The sequence below is a fragment of the Monoraphidium neglectum genome, assembly GCF_000611645.1.
Source record: "Monoraphidium neglectum strain SAG 48.87 unplaced genomic scaffold scaffold05906, whole genome shotgun sequence".
Taxonomy (NCBI): Eukaryota; Viridiplantae; Chlorophyta; class Chlorophyceae; order Sphaeropleales; family Selenastraceae; genus Monoraphidium; species Monoraphidium neglectum.
In genome coordinates, this window is record NW_014007726.1 from 1 (window position 1) to 1273 (window position 1273).

The 1273-nt window shown below is 68.4% G+C and overlaps 1 protein-coding gene across 1 annotated transcript; it reads left to right on the top strand.

The window, feature by feature from the left end:
- Window positions 1-734: 734 nt before the first annotated feature.
- Window positions 735-998, top strand: MNEG_16030 (hypothetical protein; the record flags this gene model as incomplete). Its single annotated transcript, XM_014035498.1, has 1 exon — window positions 735-998. A coding segment is annotated over one exon (264 nt), but the record flags the coding sequence as incomplete, so codon positions are not given.
- Between the last annotated feature and the right edge of the window lie 275 nt (window positions 999-1273).

The following is a 1273-nucleotide window of genomic DNA, read 5'->3' on the forward strand; positions in this document are numbered from 1 at the left end:
GTGGTAGGGGGTGTGAAGTGGGTGGGGGTGTGGGGTTGGGGGACGCACCCTGACCCATCAAGCGCTCAGCCTTGCAAAACCCTTTTGAGCGGTTCATGCAGCGCCGCAAGCAGGCCGCTGTTTGTCGTTCGACGTCCGCTAAGCACTGACGCGGCCTGACCGCTGCCCTGACCGCTGTCTTTACGGCCCGCAGACCCGTAGCCCCACGCTCCGCCAATTGGGCCGTTTGATTGTTAATGGACAACGGAGCTAACCAATTCCGACAGCCTTGGCAAGATCGGCTGACCGCAGCGGTTGCGTCACACTTTTGCGCGGTGACGTGATGATGACTCACCCGCCAGGTGGTGCAACTGATGCTCATTGATGCCCAGCGGCGCCAGCTCAGCACGCAGGCACGACAGCGCGGTGCTGGGGGGTGGGGCGCGGGGCGGCCGGGCGGCGGCGGCGGGAAGACGGGTGCGAGGTGAACGTTGCAGGAGGGGTGTGGTGAGGGTGGCGTTCGTCAATGGTAGGGCCGATCGTCACCCCAACGACGCCGCCCCCCGCGCCCTTCTACCGCTGACAGGCTCTAGTGATGATGCAGCTGCGCGGCCGCCGCTGAAAAGCCCGCTGCGCACGCCAAGCGCGGGGGGCGCCGACTGCCGAGCCCCGGCACGTGCCCCTCGCCGCCATATCCCTGCCTCCACCGCGACATCAGCCCCGGCCAAGCCCAGAGCCAACGCACCCTGCCTCAGCTTCGGCGGCAGCAGCAGCAGCAGCAGCAGCAGCAGCAGCAGCAGCAGCAGCAGCAGCAGCAGCAGCAGCAGCAGCAGCAGCAGCAGCAGCAGCAGCAGCAGCAGCAGCAGCAGCAGCAGCAGCAGTTTGCCGCACTGGCTGCCACCGCCGCAGCACCACGCACGCCCCACCGCCGCTTTGGCCGCACTCACCCGCACGCCAGGAACACCCCAGCCGCCCGTCCCGGCGGCCCGCCGTGCCGCACCCATCCGCCGGCCCGCTGACGCGGCACGATGCGCCCGCCCGCCTTCCAAGGTGAAGCGCGGATCTCACCTGAAGTCTCTCGCCTCCAGGGCCTCTATATATTTCTGCTGCAGCACCAGGAAGCGGCAGGCCGCCAGCGACTCCGCGTCGGGTGCTAGCCGCGGCAGCAGGCCGAGCGCGGCGCCCCAGTCGCCGGCTAGGAGGTGCTGCTGGAACTGGGTGGCGTGGGGGGGCTGCATCTGGATGGCCTGATGGGGGGTTTGGTTTTGTGTTGGTTTGGGGGGAGGGGTGAAGG